At 46.6% G+C, this 27311-nt stretch overlaps 1 protein-coding gene across 1 annotated transcript; it reads right to left on the bottom strand.

Moving 5' to 3' along the window:
- Window positions 1-8865: 8865 nt before the first annotated feature.
- On the bottom strand, window positions 8866-26499 carry slc25a10b (solute carrier family 25 member 10b; the record flags this gene model as incomplete). The annotated part of the gene is made up of 9 exons (XM_042316111.1): window positions 8866-10349; window positions 13816-13872; window positions 18644-18721; window positions 18855-18947; window positions 23512-23579; window positions 23914-23957; window positions 24100-24141; window positions 24271-24319; window positions 26385-26499. Coding segments are annotated over 9 exons (648 nt in total), but the record flags the coding sequence as incomplete, so codon positions are not given.
- Window positions 26500-27311: the final 812 nt, after the last annotated feature.

Here is a 27311-nt window from a genome sequence, read left to right as displayed (position 1 = left end):
CAGGCACACACACAGAGACAGACAGGCACACACACAGACAGACAGACACAGAGACAGACAGGCACACACACAGACAGACAGGCACACACACACAGACAGACAGGCACACACACAGAGACAGACAGGCACACACACACAGACAGACAGGCACACACACAGAGACAGACAGGCACACACACTGTTAAAGCAGTGTAGCCAGTCACAGTGAGTTATACAGGCTGCATTCTTCACTGCAGAAATGGAATACCACCCTGTGTGTTTACTTCCTGTTTCCACAGAGATTTATCGCCACACCAACACACCGGTCGTGTGTGTAGAGTTTGGTGGGCTGATCAGTTTGTGATTGAGAGGGTTGACAGGGCGTGTGTGTGTGTGTGATAGAGAGGGTTGACAGGGCGTGGGTTTGTGGGTTTGTGTGTTTGTAGAGAGGGCTGTCTAGCTGATACTCAGTAATCCCCTATAACTGCTAGGTGGCCTCTGGGTTTCTCTCTCTCGCAATTACTCTTTCTCCATTTCTCTCTCTCTCTCTCTTTCTCCATCTCTCCTCATTCTCTTCCTCTCTCTCTCGCTCTCCATCGTTCTCTCTCCTCTTTCTCTCCATCTCTCTCCTCATTCTCTCCATCTCTCTCTCTCCTCATTCTCTCCATCTCCTCATTCTCTCCATCTCTCTCTCTCCTCTTTCTCTCCCTGTATAATGTTTCTGATCAGTCCATTTCCCTTTGACACAATCCTTCTCCTTTGTAACAAATAACTCTCCTCCTCTCCCTCTCTCCATCTCCTTGTCCTTGAGCTCTCCATCACTTTCCTAAATGCCCATTCATCCCCCTCTTTCTCTAACAGAATACAAGATAAATAGATGGATAGATAGATGGATGGATAGATGAATGGATGGGTATTGTTTGAGCCCATTCAATGATGCTGAACAACAGAGGGAGTGAGAGACTTTTACATTCTAGTCATTTAGCAAACGCTCTTATCCAGAGAAACTCAAAGTAGCAGGCCTTAAAGAAACAAACATAAAGTGTCCGGGGAGGTTTTCTTCTGCACTGTACCTGTCTGTGTTTCCTGTCTCTCTCTGTGCCAGTGTATTTATCCCTGTGTTTCCTGTCTCTCTGTGCCAGTGTATTCATCCCTGTGTTTCCTGTCTCTCTGTCCACAACCATTCTCTTGCCTACCCCTTTTGGATTTTTTATAAAAAATTATCCATGTTGCCCAGCAACAGCCCCAAAGCATCACTGCTCTAGAGGAGATCTAAAAAAATCCTACAATGTGATTTACTGGATATATTTTTTTCGCATTTTCTCTGTCATAGTTGAAGTGTACCTATGATGAAAATTACAGGCCTCTCTCATCTTTTTAAGTGGGAGAACTTGCACAATTGGTGGCTGACTAAATACTTTTTTGCCCCACTGTATATTATATATACCTCAGTGGGAGTGTCGTCTGGTTCTATTATATATACCTCAGTGGGAGTGTCGTCTGGTTCTATTATATATACCTCAGTGGGAGTGTCGTCTGGTTCTATTATATATACCTCAGTGGGAGTGTCGTCTGGTTCTATTATATATACCTCAGTGGGAGTGTCGTCTGGTTCTATTATATATACCTCAGTGGGAGTGTCGTCTGGTTCTATTATATATACCTCAGTGGGAGTGTCGTCTGGTTCTATTATATATACCTCAGTGGGAGTGTCGTCTGGTTCTATTATATATACCTCAGTGGGAGTGTCGTCTGGTTCTATTATATATACCTCAGTGGGAGTGTCGTCTGGTTCTATTATATATACCTCAGCGGGAGTGTCGTCTGGTTCTATTATATACAGTGCCTTGCGAAAGTATTCGGCCCCCTTGAACTTTGCGACCTTTTGCCACATTTCAGGCTTCAAACATAAAGATATAAAACTGCATTTTTTTGTGAAGACTCAACAACAAGTGGGACACAATCATGAAGTGGAACGACATTTATTGGATATTTCAAACTTTTTTAACAAATCAAAAACTGAAAAATTGGGCGTGCAAAGGAGAGGCGATTTGAAGTCACAGAATGTCATTACAAAAGCATTTTCCTAAGAGGGTTTTTTATCAAGACGTTTTATGTTTGACACACACACACAGACACACAGACAGACAGACAGACACACAAACACACACACAGGCACGCACACACACACACACACAGGCACGCACACATACAGGTGCGCACAGACACACACACACAGACACACACACACGCACAGGCACACACAGACACACACACAGACACACAGACACATGTACAGGCACACACAGACACACAGACACACGTACAGGCACACACAGACACACAGACACACACAGACACACAGACACACACACACAGACACACAGACACACAGACGCACACACACACGCACAGACACACACGCACAGACACACACGCACAGACACACACAGACACGCACACAGGCACAGACACACACAGACACACACACACAGACACGCACACAGGCACACACACACAGACACACACGCACACACACAGACACAGGCAGGCACGTACAAACTCAACTTCTCAAGGACTCAGACCGAGTAAACTTATAATGGAATGTCTGTCTGTCTGTCTGTCTGTCTGTCTGTCTGTCTGTCTGTCTGTCTGTCTGTTTGTCTGTACTGTACTGTTTACTGCTCTGATTTCCAGAAATGTAACAGTGATGTGAATTTAGTTGTATATTTCTGTGTATTGTTGTGAACTGTTAGATATTACTGCACTGTTGGAGCTAGAAACACAAGCATTTCTCTACACCCGCAATAACATCTGCTAAATATGTGTATGTGACCAATACCATCTGCTAAATATGTGTATGGACCAATAACATCTGTTAAATATGGACCAATAACCTCTGTTAAATATGTGTATGTGACCAATAACATCTGTTAAATATGTGTATGTGACCAATAACATTTGATTTGATTGGACTCCAGGAAAATCTGACACGTACGTGCACAGTGTAGGTGTTTCATTCAAAGGGCGACGTGAGGTGGATGAATGGAAGAACGGAGAGATGAAGGATGTTAGGTGTCTCTTTAATGTTGACTCTGACAGCGTAGAGTGTATGTGACCCTGAAGGACGTTAGGTGTGTCTTTATTGTTGACTCTGACAGCGTAGAGTGTATGTGACCCTGAAGGACGTTAGGTGTGTCTTTATTGTTGACTCTGACAGCGTAGAGTGTATGTGACCCTGAAGGACGTTAGGTGTCTCTTTATTGTTGACTCTGACAGCGTAGAGTGTATGTGACCCTGAAGGACGTTAGGTGTCTCTTTATTGTTGACTCTGACAGCGTAGAGTGTATGTGACCCTGAAGGACGTTAGGTGTCTCTTTATTGTTGACTCTGACAGCGTAGAGTGTATGTGACCCTGAAGGACGTTAGGTGTCTCTTTATTGTTGACTCTGACAGCGTAGAGTGTATGTGACCCTGAAGGACGTTAGGTGTCTCTTTGACAGCGTTGTGTGTGACTCTGACTCTGACAGCGTAGAGTGTATGTGACCCTGAAGGACGTTAGGTGTCTCTTTATTGTTGACTCTGACAGCGTAGAGTGTATGTGACCCTGAAGGATTGTGTCTCTTTATTGTTGACTCTGACAGCGTAGAGTGTATGTGACCCTGAAGGACGTTAGGTGTTCTTTATTTTGACTCTGACAGCGTAGAGTGTATGTGACCCTGAAGGACGTTAGGTGTCTCTTTCATTGTTGACTCTGACAGCGTAGAGTGTATGTGACCCTGAAGGACGTTAGGTGTCTCTTTATTGTTGACTCTGACAGCGTAGAGTGTATGTGACCCTGAAGGACGTTAGGTGTCTCTTTATTGTTGACTCTGACAGCGTAGAGTGTATGTGACCCTGAACATTGTTTCTGAAGTACACAGCTCTCAACACTCCCGTTGGTTTTTCCCATTTTCGTCATACGCTGACTGTCTTTATAGAAACTAGATTTATTCTCATGTGTTGGCGTCAGAGAGAGAGAGAGTGCAATAGAGAGAAAGGAAAGAGAGGAGAGAGTGCAATAGAGAGAAAGGAAAGAGAGAGAGAGAGTGCAAGAGAGAAAGGAGAGAGGAGAGAGTGTAAGAGAGAAAGGAGAGAAAGGAGAGAGAGAGAGAGTGCAATAGAGAGAAAGGAGAGAGAGAGAGAGTGCAATAGAGAGAAAGGAGAGAGTGCAATAGAGAGAAAGGAGAGAGAGAGAGTGCAATAGAGAAAGGAGAAGAGAGATAGAGAGGAGAGAGTGCAGAGAGAGAAAGGAGAGAGTGCAATAGAGAGAAAGGAGAGAGAGAGAGTGCAATAGAGAGAAAGGAGAGAGAGAGAGTGCAATAGAGAGAAAGGAGAGAGAGAGAGAGAGTGCAAGAGAGAAAGGAGAGAGAGAGGAGAGAGTGAGAGAGAGAGTGCAATAGAGAGAAAGGATAGAGGGAGAGAGATGAGAATAAAAGAGGGAATGTGAAAGACAGAAGAAAGAAAGAGAGGTGTTGATTGACACAAGAAGTCAGACCTTGTTATATGTCAGGCGTTGACAGAAAGCACCCTAAATGATACCCTCTTCCCCATAGAGAGAACTACTACTAGTGCTCTAAATGATACCCTCTTCCCCATAGAGAGAACTACTACTAGTGCCCTATTTGTTAGCTAAATGTTTTTATTTTAATTATTTGTTTCTTATCCAATAGGCCACCAACTTACCCACCCCCCTTTTGATACCTGGCTCTGCCCAGGTAACAACCTTATATACCCTAAATAATGACTTAGGTAGGATTAGTAAATTATCCTTATTTTCTAACATTATCATGTATGTCCAATTCTCCCTTGGGCATCCATTCATCTCAATCCTGTATCAATTCTCTGTCCAGTGTCTTATCTAGTTTAAGAAGTATCTGTGCTATTTATGTATGTTCTTAAATATATATATTTACCCATTTAAACAGTCATTCCTTTCTCTCCTATCTCTCAAAATGCCACTAAGCGTCTCACTGTTTGACTATCTAAAATCATTGATTTGAGAAAAAACATGTCTATAAGTGGCAATCTCTAAAGTCCTTACATTTCCTTAATCAATCTATCTTAATCCTTACAATAATCCTAAATCACCACAGATGTCCTATATTCCTGTTAGATTTAATACTATTTTAAAAACAAACTCCTAATTAGGTAACCAGAGCCTGAACCAATACTAACCATATCAAAATCCTTCCTACACTTACAAGCTCTTTCCTTCAGGGATCCTCAGTATTCTATCTGACAATAACATTAATTTAATATGTTGCATAGTGTGGAATACCTTATCTTTAAACATTGGAGCAGCTCCTCAATATCAATGTGGTGTTGGCAGACCAATCAAAACAGGAAGAATTCAAAAAAAGAGGGGAGACTAATGTTTATTATTTTCAGGCAAGATGGCAGTTGTTTATGTGGTGAAAAAAGCAATACATTTAAATAAAGATTAAATGTGTTTAATGAGCTAAAAGCCAGCGAAACAGAGGTCTTGAAAGTTTAGTGCGGTCCTGTCGTCACAAAAAAGCAAACTGCCGACGTCAAACACATATCTCCGGTTGTGAAAGCGAGGACGGTTGTCTCGGTTGTGAAAGCGAGGACGGTTGTCTCTGGTTGTGAAAGCGAGGACGGTTGTCTCCGGTTGTGAAAGAGAGGACGGCCGACATTTTAGTCAGAGTTGCTAAGTAACCTACCTCGGCCATCAGTTTCTCCAGTGTGTTTCTGGTTCAACGGCTTTCTGATACCTTAAAGAGAACCATATTTCATAGCTCCTCACCAGGCTTTCTGATACCTTAAAGAGAACCATATTTCATAGCTCCTCACCAGGCTTTCTGATACCTTAAAGAGAACCATATTTCATAGCTCCTCACCAGGCGATGAGTGAAGACTGAGCTTCAGAACTGAAGAGCACTGCTCACCACGACCAATAGGGGGAGACAGTATCAATAAACAGACAGACCTTGGACACAAGTCAGCAAGGAGATCCATTACGTTCACCCCCCCCTCCAAACACACCCACAGAGAAAATGACAGTTATTAATTATTAGTATTTTAATTCAAAAAACAATCTACAAAATACAGACCCATACATGTACAGCCGCACAGAGCTGGGTCCTACAATCTCATTTCCATTCCTAGAGATTGTGTGTGTGTGTGTGTGTACAAGGGGTGGTTCCCAATACCACTCTTTAATAATGGCCCATCAAATAGTCAAACAATTAACTGAAACACACACTCACAAGCACGCACACAACCTCACAGTAGAATTTATGAATGAATCCTCTCTCAGTCACACAGAGACATAGTGTCTGTTAATAATCATGTTACTCATTCATAATCACCAGTCTCCCAAACACACACAGTACCATGCTACCCCCCTGGAGGCCACAGAGGGAAAGGCATCCTGACTCACTGGAACTCACTGTGGGGTGTGTCCCCAAACGGCCCTATTTACATACAGATAACTGCCTAAAGTTACCTGTAGGGTTTGTCTGTTTGTCTTAGATGAGTGTGCTTATGTGTGTGTTTGAGTGCACCTGTGTGTGTGTGTTTGAGTGCGCCTGTGTGTGTGTGTGTGTGTTTTGAGTGCACCTGTGTGTGTGTGTGTGTGTGTGTGTGTCAGTGTGTTTGAGTGCACCTGTGTGTGTGTGTTTGAGTGTACCTGTGTGTGTGTGTGTCTGAGTGTACCTGTGTGTGTGTGTGTCTGAGTGTACCTGTGTGTGTGTGTCTGTGTGTTTGAGTGCACCTGTGTGTGTGTGTGTCTGAGTGTACCTGTGTGTGTGTGTTTGAGTGCACCTGTGTGTGTGTGTGTGAGTGCACCTGTGTGTGTGTGTGTGTGTGTGTTTAATAAAGTGCCTTAAAGACAGCAGTTTCATCCAGGTCCCAGTAAACAGTATCTCTCTCGAACTCACAGTATCTCTGATTGATCTCCTATAGGGCCCTATGGGGCCTGGTCAAAGGCAGGGTACAACCTATTCACTATACATCTCTCATCTCTGTCCAGTTATATCTCCTCGTCACATTGCCCTTGGTGGGAATTTCTACTGTTGTCCCTAACCACAGATCTAGGATCAGATCACCTAGCCCCAACAATAACTTTAACTGGTAGGGGATGCAACTAATGTCTGACCCAGAATCGGTGCCTAGGGGCAACTTCTTCTGTTTAGTACCTTTGTCTGTAAGCATGTGATGGCTTTATAGCCATGTTGTTATGGCATTATAACTTGTTATGCAGCATCCCTTATAGGCAGGAATAGGACCCTATGTCACCCAATGCCACTCACAAATGTCTCTGAGATGATGACGTGAGATTCATAAGATTCTAGTTATAGCACTGATCTCCTGTTATAGTAATAAGCATAACCTATGAACAGGAATAGCACTGATCTCCTGTTATAGTAATAAGCATAACCTATGAACAGGAATAGCACTGATCTCCTGTTACAGTAATAAGCATCACTTATGAACAGGAATAGCACTGATATCTTGTCACAGTAATAAGCATCACTTATGAACAGGAATAGCACTGATATCCTGTCACAGTAATAAGCATCACTTATGAACAGGAATAGCACTGATATCCTGTCACAGTAATAAGCATCACTTATGAACAGGAATAGCACTGACCCGTCACAGTAATAAGCATCACTTATGAACAGGAATAGCACTGACCCGTCACAGTAATAAGCATCACTTATGAACAGGAATAGCACTGACCCGTCACAGTAATAAGCATCACTTATGAACAGGAATAGCACTGACCCGTCACAGTAATAAGCATCACTTATGAACAGGAATAGCACTGACCCGTCACAGTAATAAGCATCACTTATGAACAGGAATAGCACTGACCTGTCACAGTAATAAGCATCACTTATGAACAGGAATAGCACTGACCTGTTACAGTAATAAGCATCACCTATGAACAGGAATATCACTGACCCGTCACAGTAATAAGCATCACTTATGAACAGGAATAGCACTGACCCATGTTACAGTAATAAGCATCACTTATGAACAGGAATAGCACTGATCTCCTGTCACAGTAATAAGCATCACCTATGAACAGGAATAGCACTGACCTGTTACAGTAATAAGCATCACTTATGAACAGGAATAGCACTGACCTGTCACAGTAATAAGCATCACTTATGAACAGGAATAGCACTGACCTGTCACAGTAATAAGATCATTATGAACAGGAATATCACAGAGCCATTAGGTGAAGTAAAGTTCACTTATGAACAGGAATAGCACTGACCTGTTATTACCTAATAAGCATCACTTATGAACAGGAATACACTGACCTGTTACTGTAATAAGCATCACTCTATGAACAGGAGGCTACCTGCCGCTGTTACAGTGTTATGAACAGGAAGAGGGCCCGTTGTCACCGTCACCCCCCGATGTGACAGTATCTGAGATGGTTTCAGTTAGAACCACAATGTGGTAGTGATTTACAGTCATACCAGTAATACATACTACTACACTGCTAGTAATACATACTACTACAGCTAGTTCACCGCTAGTAATACATACTACTACAGCTGGTGCACTGCTAGTAATACATACTACTGCACTGCTAGTAATACATACTACTGCACTGCTAGTAATACATACTACTGCACTGCTAGTAATACATACTACTGCACTGCTAGTAATACATACTACTGCACTGCTAGTAATACATACTACTGCACTGTCAGCTCAGGGATTCGACATACTTACTGCACTGCTAGTAATACATACTACTGCACTGCTAGTAATACATACTACTGCACTGCTAGTAATACATACTACTGCACTGCTAGTAGAACCACATACTACTGCACTGCTAGTAATACATACTACATACTACTGCACTGCTAGTAATACAAACTACTGCACTGCTAGTAATACATACTACTGCACTGCTAGTAATACATACTACTGCACTGCTAGTAATACATACTACTGCACTGCTAGTAATACATACTACTGCACTGCTAGTAATACATACTACTACACTGCTAGTAATACATACTACTACAGCTAGTAATACATACTACTACAGCTAGTAATACATACTACTACAGCTAGTAATACATACTACTAGAGCTGGTACACTGCTAGTAATACATACTACTACACTGCTAGTAATACATACTACTACACTGCTAGTAATACATACTACTACACTGCTAGTAATACATACTACTACACTGCTTGTAATACATACTACTACACTGCTTGTAATACATACTACTACACTGCTTGTAATACATACTACTACACTGCTTGTAATACATACTACTACACTGCTTGTAATACATACCACTACAGCTACTACACTGCTTGTAATACATACTACTACAGCTAGTAATACATACTACTACAGCTAGTAATACATACTACTACAGCTAGTAATACATACTACTACAGCTAGTAATACATACTACTATAGCTGGTACACCGCTAGTAATACATACTACTACAGCTAGTAATACATACTACTACAGCTAGTAATAGATAGTACTACAACTAGTAATACATACTACTACAACTAGTAATACATACTACTACAGCTAGTAATACATACTACTACAACTAGTAATACATACTACTACAACTAGTAATACATACTACTACAACTAGTACACTGCTAGTAATACATGAGGACTGGTGTGGTGTGGAATGGAACAGGTTTGGGTGATACATACATGATGATGATGGTGGAAGGCTACAGTATAAACACATTAACACCGTTTAGGGAGTGAACTCAGGTAGCACTATGTTCCCTACGTAGTGCACTACTTCTGACCAGAGCTACATGTTTTGTGCACTACAGATTAAGGGTCATAAGTAATGCACTACATAGGGAATAGTGTATGATTTGAGGCGCAGCCCCCATTGAGAATGGCACTATTGATGATGACAGAGACATGAAGATGATGTCACAGCAGGGTTTGACTGGCGTTGCTATGACAACTCTTCCTGTGGACAAGGCTGTGATGGTGCAGGTGTAGGCAGTTCCTTCGTAGTCTTTTCCCCGGGTGATTGGTTGATTTCCAGAGCAGGTGAAAGAGGGCTGGGTAGGATAGCATAGCAGACATTCCATCCCTACATCCACCTCTCTGTGTGATTGGACAGCTCAGGGCCATGGGGGGGGTGTGGCACCGTGGCAGTGACAGGGGATTGGTTGATGTTTGCAGGGGACAGGGGTTTAGAGGGTAAAGGTCGTAGGTAATGGAGCGTGCTCAGGAGATGATGACGATGCCGAAGTTGTTCTTGAGCTGCTCTAGGAAGATGAAGGTGAGGACCGTGTGAGGAATCAGACGGATCCCTGCAGGAACAAGACCCTGCAACCCCATTGGACAGTTAGTTAGCATTTGGACACGTCATTGGACAGTCAGTCAAGACCTATCCAACATTGTTACATGTGATTGAACATTGGGCACATAGTCAAGACCCTGACACGTGATTGGACAGTTGGTCTACATGCTGACGTGATTGGACAGTAGGTTAAGACCTTGCAATGCAATTGGGCAGTTAATTAACTTTCTTGCAACTGCATTGGACAGTTAGTCAAGACCTTTACACAGGGATGGACAGTTGTTTACAACCTTGCAATCCTATTGGACAGGCTTGGACCATATGTTTAGGCCCTGACACTGGATGGGACAGTCAGCCAATACCCTTCCATCTGGTTTGGTAAATTACTCAAGACCCTGATGTGTAAATGGCCAGAGAAGTACTTTACTCAGGATTCACCTTAGACATGGTTACAGTAATGACAGACCTTTACCCAGGATTCACCTTAGCCTTCATATACATGTTAAGGTAAGACCCAGCCTTCATATATATGTTAAGGTAAGACCCAGCCTTCATATATACGTTAGGGAAAGACCCGGCCTTCATATATATGTTAAGGTAAGACCCAGCCTTCATATACATGTTAAGGTAAGACCCGGCCTTCATATATATGTTAAGACCCAGACTTCATATATATGTTAAGACCCAGCCTTCATATATATGTTAAGGTAAGACCCAGCCTTCATATATATGTTAAGGTAAGACCCAGCCTTCATATATATGTTAAGGTAAGACCCAGCCTTCATATATATGTTAAGGTAAGACCCAGCCTTCATATACATGTTAAGACCCAGCCTTCATATATACGTTAAGGTAAGACCCAGCCTTCATATATATGTTAAGACCCAGCCTTCATATATATGTTAAGGTAAGACCCAGCCTTCATATACATGTTAAGGTAAGACCCAGCCTTCATATACATGTTAAGACCCAGCCTTCATATACATGTTAAGACCCAGCCTTCATATATATGTTAAGGTAAGACCCAGCCTTCATATACATGTTAACCTCTTGATGCTACCCATCCCGGATCCGGGATCGTGACTACGGCTCAAGCTCATTAGCATAACACAAAATGTGAAAAAATATTCTTAGACATATTTAACCTCCACACCTACACAAGTCCAATAGCTCAAATGAAAGATAAACACCTTGTTCATCTACCCAGCAAGTCAGATTTCTAAAATGTTTTACGGCGAAAACATAGCACACATTTATATTAGACCACCACCGAAACAAAAGGCAAACGGCCCATTTTGTCCCAGAAAATATAAAATTTAAAAGTAGGATTAAAAAATAAATAATTCACTAACCTTTTGAAAATCTTCATCAGATGACAGTAATATTACATGTTACACAGTACATTTTTTTTTTTTTTTTCAATAATATGCCATTAATATCCATAAATCTCTGTTTACAATGACGACATTTCAAAAATGCTACTCAAAATGTCCGGAGAAATTATGATAGCTCGGACAGATAACGTCAGATAACAAGCAATAAACATGACTAAATATACATGTTCTACATATAGTTACAAAGATACACTTCTTCTTAATACAACCGCTGTGTTACATTTATTTTTAACGTTACAGAATTCGTTCACTAGTCTATGCTATGAGTCGGCCTCAGATATTAGCAGTGTCTCCTCTACGTTTGGAGTCCACAGAAACCCAAAATAACCACATAAATATTCCCTTACCTTTGATGTTCTTCGATCAGAAGACGTAGAAGGAGTCATACTTACCCAATACATCGTTTGGTTTCAAGTTGTGCCTCTTTGTATTAGCATATGCTAACAGCTTCAGCTGAAATGCACCCAAAATAACTTCTGCTCCTTCTGGTCCCGCACTCTTGCGCAATCAAACTTCAAAATTACATATTATATGTCGACTAAACTGGTCAAACTAAGTGCAGAATCGAGCAAAATGATGTTTTTATCATGTAAAACAATGATAATCATAAACAAACGAACCGGCTTCAACTGGTGTCTATTGGAAAGAACGTTCCCCAAATCGCCTTCAATAGAGTGCATGTATGTGAGAGTGAACCGGGCATTTTCGCCCGTTAAGGATGAGGGAGCCAGCCTTCAAACAATGAACGTGCCAATTGAAAGCAGACATCAGCCTGAACAAATACATACTGTTCCCAGATCGGTAGCTGCCTGGGAAGGGTGGGGGCGATGACGTCAAGACCCAACTTTTCTCTTGACAAGAGAGTTTGGGAGAAAGGCTGCCCTGAGAGTTCTGCTTTACATACAGACATAATTTAAACGGTTTTAGAAACTTTAGAGTGTTTTCTATTCAATAATTATTATTATATGCATATATTAGCAATTTTGGAAAAAAATATTTTCAGTTTACTATGGGCACGCACTTCCTCCAACGGGGGCAGTATTGAGCCATAAGCTCAAGAGGTTAAGACCCAGCCTTCATATATATGTTAAGGTAAGACCCAGCCTTCATATATATGTTAAGGTAAGACCCAGCCTTCATATACATGTTAAGACCCAGCCTTCATATATATGTTAAGGTAAGACCCAGCCTTCATATATATATGTTAAGGTAAGACCCAGCCTTCATATACATGTTAAGACCCAGCCTTCATATATATGTTAAGGTAAGACCCGGCCTTCATATACATGTTAAGACCCAGCCTTCATATATATGTTAAGGTAAGACCCGGCCTTCATATATATGTTAAGGTAAGACCCGGCCTTCATATACATGTTAAGGTAAGACCCAGCCTTCATATATATGTTAAGGTAAGACCCAGCCTTCATATATATGTTAAGGTAAGACCCAGCCTTCATATACATGTTAAGGTAAGACCCAGCCTTCATATACATGTTAAGGTAAGACCCAGCCTTCATATACATGTTAAGGTAAGACCCAGCCTTCATATACATGTTAAGGTAAGACCCAGCCTTCATATACATGTTAAGGTAAGACCCAGCCTTCATATATATGTTAAGGTAAGACCCATCCTTCATATACATGTTAAGGTAAGACCCATCCTTCATATATATGTTAAGGTGAGACCCGGCCTTCATATACATGTTAAGGTGAGACCCGGCCTTCATATACATGTTAAGGTAAGACCCATCCTTCATATACATGTTAAGGTAAGACCCGGCCTTCATATACATGTTAAGGTGAGACCCAGTCTTCATATACATGTTAAGGTAAGACCCATCCTTCATATACATGTTAAGGTAAGACCCATCCTTCATATACATGTTAAGGTAAGACCCAGGATTACAAGATCAGTTAGAAACTCTTGTCTCTGTCAGAAAGACAGTCACACAGAGCGAAGGTTATTAGGCTGGTCTGCTAGATGGGTTTCTGGGACTGCCAGTGTCTGTGTCTGTGTCTGTGTGTGTGTGTCTCTGTGTGTGTGTGTGTGTGTGTGTCTGTCTGTGTGTGTGTCTGTCTGTGTGTGTGTGTGTCTCACCTTGTAGAAGGCCATGGGTCCTTCTTTAGCCGTCACTCTCAGACAGTGTATCACACCCTGAAACACACAGTTACATGGTGAGAGAGTTGGATGAAGGGAAGAACATAGGGTTTAAAGAGGGATGGATGGAGAGATGAAAGAGAGAGGGATGGATGGAGAGATGAAAGAGAGAGGGATGGATGGAGAGATGAACGAGAGAGGGATGGATGGAGAGATGAACGAGAGAGGGATGGATGGAGAGATGAACGAGAGAGGGATGGATGGAGAGATGAACGAGAGAGGGATGGATGGAGAGATGAACGAGAGAGGGATGGATGGAGAGATGAACGAGAGAGGGATGGATGGAGAGATGAACGAGAGAGGGATGGATGGAGAGATGAACGAGAGAGGGATGGATGGAGAGATGAACGAGAGAGGGATGGATGGAGAGATGAACGAGAGAGGGATGGATGGAGAGGTGAACGAGAGAGGGATGGATGGAGAGATGAACGAGAGAGGGATGGATGGAGAGGTGAACGAGAGAGGGATGGATGGAGAGGTGAACGAGAGAGGGATGGATGGAGAGGTGAACGAGAGAGGATGGATGGAGAGGTGAAAGAGAGAGGGATGGATGGAGAGGTGAACGAGAGAGGGATGGATGGAGAGGTGAACGAGAGAGGGATGGATGGAGAGGTGAACGAGAGAGGGATGGATGGAGAGGTGAACGAGAGAGGGATGGATGGAGAGGTGAACGAGAGAGGGATGGATGGAGAGGTGAACGAGAGAGGGATGGATGGAGAGGTGAACGAGAGAGGGATGGATGGAGAGATGAACGAGAGAGGGATGGATGGAGAGATGAACGAGAGAGGGATGGATGGAGAGATGAACGAGAGAGGGATGGATGGAGAGATGAACGAGAGAGGGATGGATGGAGAGATGAACGAGAGAGGGATGGATGGAGAGATGAACGAGAGAGGGATGGATGGAGAGATGAACGAGAGAGGGATGGATGGAGAGATGAACGAGAGAGGGATGGATGGAGAGATGAACGAGAGAGGGATGGATGGAGAGATGAACGAGAGAGGGATGGATGGAGAGATGAACGAGAGAGGGATGGATGGAGAGATGAACGAGAGAGGGATGGATGGAGAGGTGAACGAGAGAGGGATGGATGGAGAGATGAACGAGAGAGGGATGGATGGAGAGGTGAACGAGAGAGGGATGGATGGAGAGATGAACGAGAGAGGGATGGATGGAGAGATGAACGAGAGAGGGATGGATGGAGAGGTGAACGAGAGAGGGATGGATGGAGAGGTGAACGAGAGAGGGATGGATGGAGAGGTGAACGAGAGAGGGATGGATGGAGAGGTGAACGAGAGAGGGATGGATGGAGAGGTGAACGAGAGAGGGATGGATGGAGAGGTGAACGAGAGAGGGATGGATGGAGAGATGAACGAGAGATGCAAAAGAGATGGATGGAGAGATGAAAGAGAGATGAAAGAGAGAGGGATGGATGGAGAGATGAAAGAGAGAGGGATGGATGGAGAGATGAAAGAGAGAGGGATGGATGGAGAGATGAAAGAGAGAGGGATGGATGGAGAGATGAAAGAGAGAGGGATGGATGGAGAGGTGAACGAGAGAGGGATGGATGGAGAGGTGAACGAGAGAGGGATGGATGGAGAGGTGAACGAGAGAGGGATGGATGGAGAGGTGAACGAGAGAGGGATGGATGGAGAGATGAACGAGAGAGGGATGGATGGAGAGGTGAACGAGAGAGGGATGGATGGAGAGGTGAACGAGAGAGGGATGGATGGAGAGGTGAACGAGAGAGGGATGGATGGAGAGATGAACGAGAGAGGGATGGATGGAGAGATGAACGAGAGAGGGATGGATGGAGAGGTGAACGAGAGAGGGATGGATGGAGAGGTGAACGAGAGAGGGATGGATGGAGAGGTGAACGAGAGAGAGATGGATGGAGAGGTGAACGAGAGAGGGATGGATGGAGAGGTGAACGAGAGAGGGATGGATGGAGAGATGAACGAGAGAGGGATGGATGGAGAGATGAACGAGAGATGAAAAGAGGATGGATGGAGAGATGAATGAAAGAGAGAGGATGGATGGAGAGATGAAAGAGAGAGGGATGGATGGAGAGATGAAAGAGAGAGGGATGGATGGAGAGATGAAAGAGAGAGGGATGGATGGAGAGATGAAAGAGAGAGGGATGGATGGATGGAGAGGGATGGATGGAGAGGTGAACGAGAGAGGGATGGATGGAGAGGTGAACGAGAGAGGGATGGATGGAGAGGTGAACGAGAGAGGGATGGATGGAGAGATGAACGAGAGAGGGATGGATGGAGAGGTGAACGAGAGAGGGATGGATGGAGAGATGAACGAGAGAGGGATGGATGGAGAGATGAAAGAGAGAGGGATGGATGGAGAGATGAAAGAGAGAGGGATGGATGGAGAGGTGAACGAGAGAGGGATGGATGGAGAGGTGAACGAGAGAGGGATGGATGGAGAGGAACGAGAGAGGGATGGATGGAGAGATGAACGAGAGAGGGATGGATGGAGAGATGAAAGAGAGAGGGATGGATGGAGAGATGAAAGAGAGAGGGATGGATGGAGAGATGAAAGAGAGGGGATGGATGGAGAGATGAAAGAGAGAGGGATGGATGGAGAGATGAAAGAGAGAGGGATGGATGGAGAGATGAAAGAGAGAGGGATGGATGGAGAGATGAAAGAGAGAGGGATGGATGGAGAGATGAAAGAGAGAGGGATGGATGGAGAGATGAAAGAGAGAGGGATGGATGGAGAGATGAAAGAGAGGATGGATGGAGAGATGAAAGAGAGGGATGGATGGAGAGATGAAAGAGAGAGGATGGATGGATGGATGGATGGAGAGATGAAAGAGAGAGGGATGGATGGAGAGATGAAAGAGAGAGGGATGGATGGAGAGATGAAAGAGAGAGGATGGATGGAGAGATGAAAGAGAGAGGGATGGATGGATGAAAGAGAGAGGGATGATGGAGAGATGAAAGAGAGAGGATGGATGGAGAGATGAAAGAGAGGGATGGATGGAGAGATGAAAGAGATGGATGGAGAGATGAAAGAGAGGGATGGATGGAGGATGAAAGAGAGGGATGGATGGAGAGATGAAAGAGAGAGGGATGGATGGAGAGATGAACGAGAGAGGGATGGATGGAGAGATGAACGAGAGAGGGATGGATGGAGAGATGAACGAGAGAGGGATGGATGGAGAGATGAACGAGAGAGGGATGGATGGAGAGATGAACGAGAGAGGGATGGATGGAGAGATGAACGAGAGAGGGATGGATGGAGAGATGAACGAGAGAGGGATGGATGGAGAGATGAACGAGAGAGGGATGGATGGAGAGATGAACGAGAGAGGGATGGATGGAGAGGTGAACGAGAGAGGGATGGATGGAGAGATGAACGAGAGAGGGATGGATGGAGAGATGAACGAGAGAGGGATGGATGGAGAGGTGAACGAGAGAGGGATGGATGGAGAGGTGAACGAGAGAGGGATGGATGGAGAGATGAACGAGAGAGGGATGGATGGAGAGGTGAACGAGAGAGGGATGGATGGAGAGATGAACGAGAGAGGGATGGATGGAGAGGTGAACGAGAGAGGGATGGATGGAGAGATGAAAGAGAGATGAAAGAGAGAGGGATGGATGGAGAGATGAAAGAGAGAGGGATGGATGGAGAGATGAAAGAGAGGGATGGATGGAGAGATGAAAGAGAGAGGGATGGATGGAGAGATGAAAGAGAGAGGGATGGATGGAGAGATGAAAGAGAGGGGATGGATGGAGAGATGAAAGAGAGGGGATGGATGGAGAGATGAAAGAGAGAGGGATGGATGGAGAGATGAAAGAGAGGGATGGATGGAGAGATGAAAGAGAGGGATGGATGGAGAGATGAAAGAGAGAGAGATGAAAGAGAGAGATGGATGGAGAGATGAAAGAGAGAGATGAAAGAGAGAGGGATGGATGGAGAGATGAAAGAGAGGGATGGATGGAGAGATGAACGAGAGGGAGATGGATGGAGAGATGAACGAGAGGGGGATGGATGGAGAGATGAAACAGAGGGATGGATGGAGAGATGAAACAGAGGGATGGATGGAGAGATGAACGAGAGGGGGATGGATGGAGAGATGAACGAGAGAGGGATGGATGGAGAGATGAACGAGAGAGGATGGATGGAGAGATGAACGAGAGAGGGATGGATGGAGAGATGAAAGAGAGATGCAAAGAGAGGGATGGATGGAGAGATGAAAGAGAGAGGGATGGATGGAGAGATGAAAGAGAGAGAGGATGGATGGAGAGATGAAAGAGAGGGATGGATGGAGAGATGAAAGAGATGGATGGAGAGATGAAAGAGAGAGGGATGGATGGAGAGATGAAAGAGAGAGGGATGGATGGAGAGATGAAAGAGAGGGATGGATGGATGAAAGAGATGGATGGAGATGAAAGAGAGAGGATGGATGGAGAGATGAAAGAGAGAGGGATGGATGGAGAGATGAAAGAGATGGATGGAGAGATGGAGGATGGAGAGATGAAAGAGAGGGGATGGATGAAAGAGAGATGGATGGAGATGAAAGAGAGGGATGGATGGAGAGATGAAAGAGAGGGATGGATGGAGAGATGAAAGAGAGATGGATGGATGGAGAGGATGGAAGATGAGAGAGGATGGATGGAGAGATGAAAGAGAGGATGATGCAAAGAGAGAGGGGATGGATGGAGAGATGCAAAAGAGAGGGGTGATGGAGAGATGCAAAAGAGAGGGATGGATGGAGAGATGAAAGAGAGAGATGGATAGAGTAACTTACTGAGTATTCTCCTTTAGAGTTCATCAACCTGGTCTTCATCACATCTAGAGGCTGACACAGGAATGTAGCACAGCCTCCCTACAGACAGACAGACATATCATTTGTTTTCTTTGAGTTACTGTATCAATGAACTATGTCATTGTTATCATATCACATTCTATCCAACCAGCACTCTGCACTATTTTAACCAATAAGAAGCCCGGTTACTCACAGCGATGAAGCTAGACAGGAAGTGTGTGAGGATGTTATCGCCCATGAAGCCTGAAGACAGCACCAGCTGTTTAGCCTGGTCATAACATGCCAACTACAGAGAGGAGGGAGGAGAGAGAGGGCAGGGAGATATGGAGAGAAAGAGAAAGATAGAAAGATGGAGATCGGGGCAGTGATAGACAGGGAGATGAAGGGAGAGAGGAGGGTGAGATGGAGATCGGGGCAGTGATAGACAGGGAGATGGAGGGGGAAGGGAGAGAGGAGGGTGAGATGGAGAGAGAGCGAGGAGGGTGAGATGGAGAGAGAGCGAGGAGGGTGAGATGGAGAGAGAGCGAGGAGGGTGAGATGGAGAGAGAGCGAGGAGGGTGAGATGGAGAGAGAGCGAGGAGGGTGAGATGGAGAGAGAGCGAGGAGGGTGAGATGGAGAGAGAGCGAGAGAGGGTGAGATGGAGAGAGAGCGAGAGAGGGTGAGATGGAGAGAGAGCGAGAGAGGGTGAGATGGAGAGAGAGCGAGGAGGGTGAGATGGAGAGAGAGCGAGGCGGGTGAGATGGAGAGCGAGTGAGATGGAGAGAGAGCGAGGCGGGTGAGATGGAGAGGAGATGGAGAGAGAGCGAGGCGGGTGAGATGGAGAGAGAGCGAGCGGGTGAGATGGAGAGAGAGCGAGGTGAGATGGAGAGAGAGCGAGGAGGGTGAGATGGAGAGAGCGAGGAGGGTGAGATGGAGAGAGAGCGAGAGGGTGAGATGGAGAGAGAGCGAGGAGGGTGAGATGGAGAGAGAGCGAGGAGGGTGAGATGGAGAGAGAGCGAGAGGGTGAGATGGAGATGGAGCGAGGAGAGATGGAGAGAGAGCGAGAGGGTGAGATGGAGAGAGAGCGAGGAGGGTGAGATGGAGAGAGAGCGAGAGGGTGAGATGGAGAGAGAGCGAGGAGGGTGAGATGGAGAGAGAGCGAGGAGGGTGAGATGGAGAGAGAGCGAGGAGGGTGAGATGGAGAGAGAGCGAGGCGGGTGAGATGGAGAGAGAGCGAGGCGGGTGAGATGGAGAGAGAGCGAGGCGGGTGAGATGGAGAGAGAGCGAGGCGGGTGAGATGGAGAGAGAGCGAGGCGGGTGAGATGGAGAGAGAGCGAGGCGGGTGAGATGGAGAGAGAGCGAGGAGGGTGAGATGGAGAGAGAGCGAGGCGGGTGAGATGGAGAGAGAGCGAGGAGGGTGAGATGGAGAGAGAGCGAGGAGGGTGAGATGGAGAGAGAGCGAGGAGGGATGGAGATGGAGAGATGGAGAGAGAGAGGAGGGTGAGATGGAGAGAGAGCGAGGAGGGTGAGATGGAGAGAGAGCGAGGAGGGTGAGATGGAGAGAGAGCGAGGAGGGTGAGATGGAGAGAGAGCGAGGAGGGTGAGATGGAGAGAGAGCGAGAGAGGGTGAGATGGAGAGAGAGCGAGGAGGGTGAGATGGAGAGAGAGAGAGGGTGAGATGGAGAGAGAGCGAGAGGGTGAGATGGAGAGAGAGCGAGGAGGGTGAGATGGAGAGAGAGCGAGGAGGGTGAGATGGAGAGAGAGCGAGGGGGGTGGAGAGAGATGGAGAGAGAGCGAGGAGGGTGAGATGGAGAGAGCGAGGAGGGTGAGATGGAGAGAGAGAGGAGGGTGAGATGGAGAGAGAGCGAGGAGGGTGAGATGGAGAGAGAGCGAGGAGGGTGAGATGGAGAGAGTGAGATGGAGAGAGAGCGAGATGAGGGTGAGATGGAGAGAGAGCGAGAGAGGGTGAGATGGAGAGAGAGCGAGAGAGGGTGAGATGGAGAGAGAGCGAGATGAGAGGTGAGATGGGAGAGAGAGCGAGAGAGGGTGAGATGGAGAGAGAGAGAGAGGGTGAGATGGAGAGAGAGAGGGTGAGATGAGAGAGAGAGGTGAGATGAGAGAGAGAGAGGGTGAGATGGAGAGAGAGAGAGGAGAGAGGTGAGATGGAGAGAGAGAGAGAGAGGAGAGGAGAGAGGGGAGATGGAGAGAGAGAGGGTGAGATGAGAGAGAGGAGGGTGAGATGGAGAGAGGGTGAGATGAGGGAGAGATGAGAGAGAGAGAGGGTGAGATGGAGAGAGAGAGATGAGAGAGAGAGGGTGAGATGGAGGAGTGAGATGGAGAGAGAGAGAGGGGTGAGATGGAGAGAGAGAGGGGGTGAGATGGAGAGAGAGAGAGGGTGAGATGGAGAGAGAGAGATGGAGAGGGTGAGATGAGAGAGAGAGGGTGAGATGGAGAGAGAGAGAGGAGATGGGAGAGAGAGGGTGAGATGGAGAGAGAGAGAGGAGATGGAGAGAGGAGAGAGAGAGGGTGGAGAGAGAGAGAGAGAGATGAGATGGAGAGGAGAGAGAGGGTGAGATGGAGAGAAGAGAGGGAGAGATGGAGAGGAGAGAGAGAGGGTGAGATGGAGAGAGAGAGGGTGAGATGGAGAGAGAGAGGGTGAGATGGAGAGAGAGAGGGTGAGATGGAGAGAGAGAGGGTGAGATGGAGAGAGAGAGGGTGAGATGGAGAGAGAGAGGGTGAGATGGAGAGAGAGAGAGGTGAGATGGAGAGGGTGAGATGGAGAGAGAGAGGGTGAGATGGAGAGAGAGAGGGGTGAGATGGAGAGAGAGAGAGAGAGGTGGAGAGAGAGAGAGAGAGAGGGATGGGAGATGGGAGAGAGAGAGAGAGGTGAGATGGAGAGAGAGAGGGTGAGATGAGAGAGAGAGAGGATGAGATGAGAGAGAGAGAGGTGAGATGAGAGAGAGAGGGTGAGATGGAGAGAGAGATGGAGAGGGAGAGATGAGAGGAGAGGGTGAGATGGAGAGAGAGAGAGGGTGAGATGGAGAGAGAGAGAGAGAGAGAGGGTGAGATGGAGAGAGAGAGAGGAGAGATGGAGAGAGAGAGAGGGTGAGATGGAGAGAGAGGGTGAGATGAGATGAGAGAGAGAGGAGATGAGAGAGGTGAGATGGAGAGAGAGAGAGGAGAGGGTGAGATGGAGAGGGTGAGATGGAGAGAGAGGGTGAGATGGAGAGTGAGATGGAGAGAGAGAGAGAGTGAGATGGAGAGAGAGAGAGGTGAGATGGAGAGAGAGAGAGAGGGTGAGATGGAGAGAGAGAGAGAGATGGAGGAGATGGGAGAGAGAGGAACATGAGAGGGTGAGAGGAGAGAGAGGGTGAGATGGAGAGAGAGAGAGGGTGAGATGGAGAGAGAGAGAGAGGGTGAGATGGAGAGAGAGAGATGGAGAGGGAGAGATGGATGGAGAGAGAGAGAGAGGGTGAGATGGAGAGAGAGAGAGAGAGGGTGAGATGGAGAGAGAGAGAGAGGGTGAGATGGAGAGAGAGAGAGAGGTGAGATGGAGAGAGTGAGATGAGAGAGAGAGAGAGAGGGTGAGATGGAGAGAGAGAGAGAGGGGTGAGATGGAGAGAGAGAGGGTGAGATGGAGAGAGAGAGAGGGTGAGATGGAGAGAGAGAGAGAGGGTGAGATGGAGAGAGAGGTGAGATGGAGAGAAGAGAGGGTGAGATGGAGAGGAACATGAGATGGAGAGAGAGGTGAGATGGAGAGAGGGTGAGATGGAGAGGGTGAGATGGAGAGAGAGGGTGAGATGGAGAGAGAGAGGGGGAGATGGAGAGAGAGAGAGAGGGTGAGATGGAGAGAGAGGGTGAGATGGAGAGAGGAGGGTGAGATGGAGAGAGAAGAGATGAGATGAGAGGAGAGAACATGAGATGGAGAGGGTGAGATGGAGAGAGAGAGAGATGAGATGGAGAGAGAGAGAGAGAGAGGTGAGATGGAGAGAGAGAGAGGGGGTGAGATGGAGAGAGAGAGAGAGATGGAGAGAGAGAGGAGATGGAGAGAGAGGAGGTGAGATGGAGAGAGAGGTGAGATGGAGAGAGGGGTGAGATGGAGAGAGAGGTGAGATGGAGAGAGAGAGAGAGGGTGAGATGGAGAGAGGAGAGAGAGAGAGTGAGATGGAGAGAGGAGTGAGATGGAGAGAGGAACATGAGATGGAGAGAGAGAGGGTGAGATGGAGAGAGAGAGAGGGTGAGATGGATGGAGATGGAGAGAGAACATGAGATGGAGAGAGAGAGAGAGATGGAGAGATGGAGAGAGAGGGAGATGGAGAGAGAGATGGAGAGAGGGTGAGATGGAGAGAGAGGAGATGGAGAGAGATGGAGAGAGAGATGGAGAGATGAGATGGAGAGAGAGGGTGAGATGGAGAGAGAGAGGGTGAGATGGAGAGAGAGAGGGAGATGGAGAGAGGAACATGAGATGGAGAGAGGAACATGAGATGGAGAGAAGGAACATGAGATGGAGAGAGGAACATGAGATGGAGAGAGGAACATGAGATGGAGAGAGGAACATGAGATGGAGAGAGGAACATGAGATGGAGAGAGGAACATGAGATGGAGAGAGGAACATGAGATGGAGAGAGGAACATGAGATGGAGAGAGGAACATGAGATGGAGAGAGGAACATGAGATGGAGAGAGGAACATGAGATGGAGAGAGGAACATGAGATGGGTTATAATTCCAAATACATTCAAAAGACAAATCAGTAGATAAAGAGAAGACCTAAAGACAACCAACTAGAGTCTCTCTCCTAATCCATACAATCTACTGCTATACATAACGCTATTAATAAACTACATTTCCCAAGGTGCTGTGCGGTCGTACCTGTCCCACGGTGACCAGAGCTCCTCTGCTGGAGGCCATGGTGGCTCCTGAGAACAACTTCCTCACCCCTCTACACACAGGTCAGAGGGGAGGGGTCAGGGTCATACACAGGGGGATAATGAGCAGGGAGCAGCAGAAAACACACAGGTCAGAGGGGAGGGGTCAGGGTCATACACAGGGGGATAATGAGCAGAGCAGGAAAACACACAGGTCAGGGGGAGGGGTCAGGGTCATACACAGGGGGATAATGAGCAGGGAGCAGCAGAAAACACACGGTTTCTATTGTTCTGTTGTTTATAAAAATGTTTTGCATTGGAGTGATAGTGTGTGTGGCCACCTCTCTAAACTCATCACGGGTCTCTTGTCATTTCATCTTTTTGAGTACAAATCACACATTCCTACCTTCTCTGAAGACCCTGAAGAGACCGTCCACAGCATGTTTGTAGCTGAGAGAGAGAGACAGAGAGAGGGAGACAGACAGAGAGAGAGACAGAGAGAGAGAGAGAGAGAGAGAGAGAGAGAGAGACAGTGTTAGACATTGTCAGATCAACAACATGTCATGTGGTCTAAATGGTCAGGAACACTCACTTTCTCCTCAGCTCTGGGGGAAGTTTAACATCATTCTGCATCCTGAGGGGCAAAACCAGTGTATTAGTTAAAACATTACATTAATATACATCATACAACCTAACTATAACTATTGAATAACTATCATAAAATGCAAGAGAGCTGTGTGTGTTAACAAGGTGTTTCTCTGACCTGACGTTCACCATGTCTGCAGGAGTACCAATGAACCCGCCAGTAAAACCTAGAAGCATGACAGAGATTAGTGTGGAATTATTATAATAAAATAACTAAGATTTTACCAACTGGGGACATTTTGTTTGTCCCCACAAGGTCAAATACCATTTATAGGGGTTTAGGGTTAAGGTAAGCATTAGTGTTAGAATTAAGTTAGGGTTAGGAGCTAGGGTTAGTTTTAGGGATAAGGTTAGGGAAAATAGGATTCTGAATGGGACTGAATTGTGTGTCCCCACAAGGTTGGCTGTACAAGACTGTGTGTGTGAGCATTACCCTCAGACTGTATGTGTGTGAGCGAGCATTACCCTCAGACTGTGTGCAGACTGTGTGTGTGTGAGCATTACCCTCAGACTGTGTGTGTGTGAGCATTACCCTCAGACTGTGTGTGTGTGAGCATTACCCTCAGACTGTGTGTGTGTGTGAGCATTACCCTCAGACTGTGTGTGTGTGTGTGTGTGTGTGTGTGTGTGTGTGTGTGTGAGCATTACCCTCAGACTGTGTGTGTGTGTGTGTGTGTGAGCATTACCCTCAGACTGTGTGTGTGTGAGCATTACCCTCAGACTGTGTGTGTGAGCATTACCCTCAGACTGTGTGTGTGAGCATTACCCTCAGACTGTGTGTGTGCATTACCCTCAGACTGTGTGTGTGTGAGCGAGCATTACCCCAGACTGTGTGTGTGTGTGTGAGCGAGCATTACCCTCAGACTGTGTGTGTGTGAGCATTACCCTCAGACTCTGTGTGTGTGAGCATTACCCTCAGACTCTGTGTGTGTGTGAGCATTACCCTCAGACTGTGTGTGTGTGTGTAGCATTACCCTCAGACTGTGTGTGTGTGAGCGAGCATTACCCTCAGACTGTGTGTGTGTGTGAGCGAGCATTATCCTCAGACTGTGTGTGTGTGAGCATTACCCTCAGACTGTGTGTGTGTGAGCATTACCCTCAGACTGTGTGTGTGTGAGCATTACCCTCAGACTGTGTGTGTGTGAGCATTACCCTCAGACTGTGTGTGTGTGTGTGAGCATTACCCTCAGACTGTGTGTGTGTGTGTGTGTGTGAGCATTACCCTCAGACTGTGTGTGTGAGCATTACCTCAGACTGTGTGTGTGTGAGCATTACCCTCAGACTGTGTGTGTGAGCATTACCCTCAGACTGTGTGTGTGAGCATTACCCTCAGACTGTGTGTGTGTGAGCATTACCCTCAGACTGTGTGTGTGTGCATTACCCTCAGACTGTGTGTGTGTGAGCGAGCATTACTCTCAGACTGTGTGTGTGTGTGTGAGCATTACCCTCAGACTCTGTGTGTGAGCATTACCCTCAGACTCTGTGTGTGAGCATTACCCTCAGACTCTGTGTGTGTGAGCATTACCCTCAGACTCTGTGTGTGTGTGAGCATTACCCTCAGACTGTGTGTGTGTGTGTGTGTGTGAGCATTACCCTCAGACTGTGTGTGTGTGTGTGTGTGTGTGAGCATTACCCTCAGACTGTGTGTGTGTGAGCATTACCCTCAGACTGTGTGTGTGAGCATTACCCCAGGCTGTGTGTGTGAGCATTACCCTCAGACTGTGTGTGTGAGCATTACCCTCAGACTGTGTGTGTGTGCATTACCCTCAGACTGTGTGTGTGTGTGAGCATTACCCTCAGACTGTGTGTGTGTGGCGAGCATTACCCTCAGACTGTGTGTGTGTGTGAGCATTACCCCCTCAGACTGTGTGTGTGTGAGCATTACCCTCAGACTGTGTGTGTGTGTGAGCATTACCCTCCGACTGTGTGTGTGTGTGAGCATTACCCTCCGACTGTGTGTGTGTGTGAGCATTACCCTCCGACTGTGTGTGTGAGCATTACCCTCCGACTGTGTGAGCATTACCCTCAGACTGTGTGTGTGTGAGAGAGCATTACTCTCAGACTGTGTGTGTGTGTGTGTGTGTGTGTGTGTGTGTGTGTGTGTGTGTGTGTGTGTGTGTGTGTGTGTGAGCATTACCCTCAGACTGTTCACAGCGTGTGTTCAGCATACATGCGTGGTTTAGCAAGCCTGTGTCTGTGTGTGTCTGTGTGTGTGTGTGTGTGTGTGTCTACCTCCGAAGGCCCCCAGCAGCACCTTCTGGTAGAAAGGCATGGGCCCCTGGTTACTGCTGCTCAACATGTCTCTGACTGTCTCGTAGATAGCAAACCTGGTTAGAGAATAGGACATCTAGAGGGAGGGAGGGAGGTAGTAGAGGGAGGGGGAGGGAGGGAGGGAGAGAGGAAGTAGAGGGAGGGAGAGAGGGAAAGGATAGAGGGAGGAAAGAGAGGATAGTAGAGGGAGGGAGAGAGGGTAGTAGAAAGGAGGAAAGGATAGGAGGGAAGAAAATAATGAAAGGAAAGGAAAAAATAGAGGAGGAAAGAAGGGAAGGAAGGAGGAGTAAATAAAGGAAGGGAAGGAAAGAAGATGAGAGGGAGGAGAAGGATATAATGGGGAGGAGAGAGGGTAGTAGAGGAGGAGAGAAGGGTAGTAGAGGGAGAGGAGAGAGGATAGTAGAGGGAGGGAGAGAGGGGGAGTAGGGGAGAGGAGAGAGGGTAGTAGAGGGAGGGAGAGAGGGTAGTAGAGGGGAGGGAGGAGGATAGTAGAGGGAGGGAGAGGAGGTGGTAGAGGGAGGAGAGAGGATAGTAGAGGGAGGGAGAAGGATAGTAGGGGAGGAGAAGAGGTAAAGTGGAGAGGAGAAGGATAAAGGGGAAAGGGAGGGAGGGATAAAAGAGAGGAAGAAGAAGGGGAGGGAGAGAGGGTAGTAGAGGAGGAGAGGGATAGAGGGAGGGAGAGAGGGATAGTAGAGGAGGGAGGGAGGGATAGTAGAGGAGGGAGGGAGAGAGGGTAGTAGGGAGGGAGGGAGGATAGTAGAGGGGAGGGAGAGGGATAGTAGAGGGAGGGAGAGAGGGATAGTAGGGGAGGGAGAGAAAGGTAAATAGAGGGAGGGAGAGGGATAAGTAGAGGAGGGAGAGAGGATAGTAGAGGGAGGGAGAGAAAGA

The sequence above is a fragment of the Oncorhynchus tshawytscha genome, unplaced genomic scaffold (genome assembly GCF_018296145.1).
Source record: "Oncorhynchus tshawytscha isolate Ot180627B unplaced genomic scaffold, Otsh_v2.0 Un_contig_1375_pilon_pilon, whole genome shotgun sequence".
Classification (NCBI taxonomy): Eukaryota; Metazoa; Chordata; class Actinopteri; order Salmoniformes; family Salmonidae; genus Oncorhynchus; species Oncorhynchus tshawytscha.
The sequence above is the reverse complement of the archived record's forward strand: the minus strand, read 5'-3'. Positions and strand labels throughout refer to the sequence as shown.